The sequence below is a fragment of the Morone saxatilis genome, unplaced genomic scaffold, assembly GCF_004916995.1.
Source record: "Morone saxatilis isolate NCDOM2014 unplaced genomic scaffold, NCSU_SB_2.0 Contig24, whole genome shotgun sequence".
NCBI classification, from domain to species: Eukaryota; Metazoa; Chordata; class Actinopteri; family Moronidae; genus Morone; species Morone saxatilis.
In genome coordinates this window covers 23,967,833-23,970,798 of record NW_023339807.1, presented here as the reverse complement: position 1 = coordinate 23,970,798, position 2,966 = coordinate 23,967,833, and the positions used below count along the sequence as shown (strand labels likewise).

General features: G+C 39.1%; 1 protein-coding gene across 1 annotated transcript in view; it reads right to left on the bottom strand.

Moving 5' to 3' along the window:
* The window catches only part of dpy19l1l (dpy-19-like 1, like (H. sapiens)), a gene marked incomplete in the record, with an annotated part of 24,755 nt that overhangs the window by 20,808 nt on the left and 981 nt on the right, over window positions 1-2,966 (bottom strand). Inside the window, 1 exon segment of the mRNA XM_035671663.1 lies at window positions 891-1,028. Coding sequence (XP_035527556.1) covers window positions 891-1,028 — 138 coding nt within the window.

The following is a 2,966-nucleotide window of genomic DNA, read 5'->3' as shown; positions in this document are numbered from 1 at the left end:
GGGGGGGGGGGGGGGGGGGGGCAGAGACAGAGAGAATCAGCACAAAGCCTATTTAAACATGTCTGAAAGGCCTTGCTGTCCCATTATCTCTGGGGAGTACAAACACACAGCATTCCCACTGTAGTAGAATTCCATTACACTTCCAGGAGAGTTGGGTTGCCTCCCAGAACAGAAAATGTTGATCTTTCCTGCACTGTTTTGTTTAAAGGATTAAACAGCCCAAATACAACTGAACTAACTAGAGAGAATGCAGGAAATAAAGCTGATGAGTGAGTGAAACCACTTTTAAACTAAACTCTGGTCTCATCTTAAAAAGTACCACCAATTCCATAATAGTCCCTGCCAGCATTACACACGTCCAGATGCTTCAACGGCTACCAGTCACACTTCAGACCTTAAAATATAATCACTCTAAAATGTTGTAAAGGGTTCATTTATTTCTGTAAAGCTAAAGTACTTCTTGCTGATTAAGATTGTCAACACACAGCAGATCTCTTAATCATTTTTACAAGAGATAACACAGCTTTGTCTGGATTCATTTTTCATCCAAATTTTCTGTAGAAATTCTTGTATCAAATGTAGAAATAGAGAATGATTTCTAGAGATCTGGTGTGTCTTGATATTTGAACATTCACAGTAGAATATTTAGGGCTGTACACGACACTGGCCTCCGTTAAATATCACTCTTTTTCACTTCCATCACAGACTCTGTAACTGAAACTGTAAAGTTTCCAGCCCGCCATGCTTTCCCTCATTGTACAATAATCCAGTTAAAAAGTGTTATTCCACTGACAAAATGCAACTCAGAGTCTTCTTGACAAATAAGATGAGATGGGTAAAGCTACCATACTGCAAATCATATGAACAGCTTGGCAAAAAAGCAAGATTACCTCTGGATAGAGATTGAATCTCTTCAGTGTGTTAATAACCAGAGGGTACTCTGTCAGCCGATCGTTCATGACCATGTGGAGGCCATCCAGGAAGGAGGGGGCCTCAATAATGGTCTTGTAGTAGGAATAGTACAGGCCCTGGAACCAAAAGAAGATGCATACACTTAAATAAACTCAAACTGAAAAAAGAAGTTAAAAAGAGGAATTTCGAGGAAGAATGGCAGAGAGAAGACCAAAACGACAAACAAAGAAAAAAATCTGACTTAGAGAGAAGGAACAGAGTGATGCAGAGAAAAACAGACAGCAGACAGACACTAAATATAACTCTACGACATAAAACTCAAGACAGAAAACATGAACTAGTTCTACGGGCTCGGCAGATGGCAACAGCTCACAGCCCATTTGGTAGCACGCAGCAGGGGTGAGAGAAAGAAAAAATATTCTGTTTGCATATGATTAAAATGTCACCTTCAGTGTCAAATCTCAAAAGGGCACGAAGCTCGTGCTGCATGTTAAATATCAACAACTTCTACAGTGTTATAGTGACGATGATGGGGGGAATGCATAAACATATGCTGCTTTAAATGACATGATTTTGTGCCGGCGCAGCTGCCTTTGCACTGATAAAGACAGAAAGTGACTGAAAACAGAAACAGAAATCGGAAAAGCTCCAACACTTTGATGTAACAATATTGTTTACAACACTGTGGGAGGATATTAGATTGTCTCTGAATGTGCAGATGATATGGAGTCACAGGAGTTAAGGTACAGTCTGATTACACTTGTGCCCAGCGAGTGTTGATTTCGACAGAAGTCTGTACAGCTGACACAACCAAGCCCTGCCTTTCATGTTGTGATCTGTGTAACTCTGGCAAGCGTGCAGGGCAGAGGTCACCTTCGTTCAACTATGCCACAGATGCAGCGTTTGGAGATGTCAGTGTCATTATTCTACCGCTGCAGAGAGAGAGGCAGAACGTTAATGTGACAGCACCAGTTTATGACGATTAGGGCTGCAACTCACAGTCTTTGTCATTAATCTGACTATCATCATTTTAATTAATCGATTCATTATTGGTTTATAAAATGTCAAAAAATAGGGTCTGTGTAAGCGCAAGGAGCTGTCCCCAAAACACTTGTTAATGCCAAAGTTGCTTTCTTAGAGAATCTTCTGTTTTACTATTCTCAAATACAATTTAATTACATACAATTACTCTAATAATTGACCCATTTGACCCATTCATCATTCCAGCTCACATTTGAGTAATATGAGGACTTGCTGCTTCTCTTCGTTTTATATGACTATAAATTTAACCCCAAAAACTCTGTTTAAGAAATCATTCTCCAGGACCTTTCCAGTACATCTTCCAGGAGTTTTCTTGACAATACAGGACAGCACTTGTTCACAAACTGTCATATAATTAACCAGTAGGCCTAGTACTGACACATTTGCCTCAGTTTTATTCCTCCTTTTTTCATTATGCAACAACTCAGGTGTAGGTAAGTGGTCAGCATTTACACAATAGCTCGCTTTCAGCTGTCTCTGGTTATTTGCCTACAGTTTACCTCTAACCTAGGTTTACATAGTTGATCTTAGTGAGAGGCTAAAACACAATTCAAGTTTTTTCTAGGAGCGTAGATTATTTCCAGGATATTTGGCCATTTTAATCAATTTCTATGAGTGGGAACCCTGAAAACTACAACACAACAATGAGTCATGAAGTGTAGAAGGGAACTGTGAGAATATATCATGATCTTCCTTTCAAAACAAGCCTATAAGATTACTACAAAACTTCTTTTGTACAAAAGCTCAAACATGAATATTAGTGCACAATATGGTAAAAACATCACATTGTGATTGTTTTGACAGATACTGTGATTCACCATTATGTGGGAATGATCCGTTTTGCATTACACTTTGATCATTTTTGATTAAAATCATCATGTTTTGACATTTTTGGGGGGTTTGTACCAAACACACGTTTTCTTAAATCTGGAGAACAACACCTGTACCTCTGCAGCAGCACAGCACTTCATTACAACGCTGCTTGGTCACACATTATACCTTTATCAAAACAT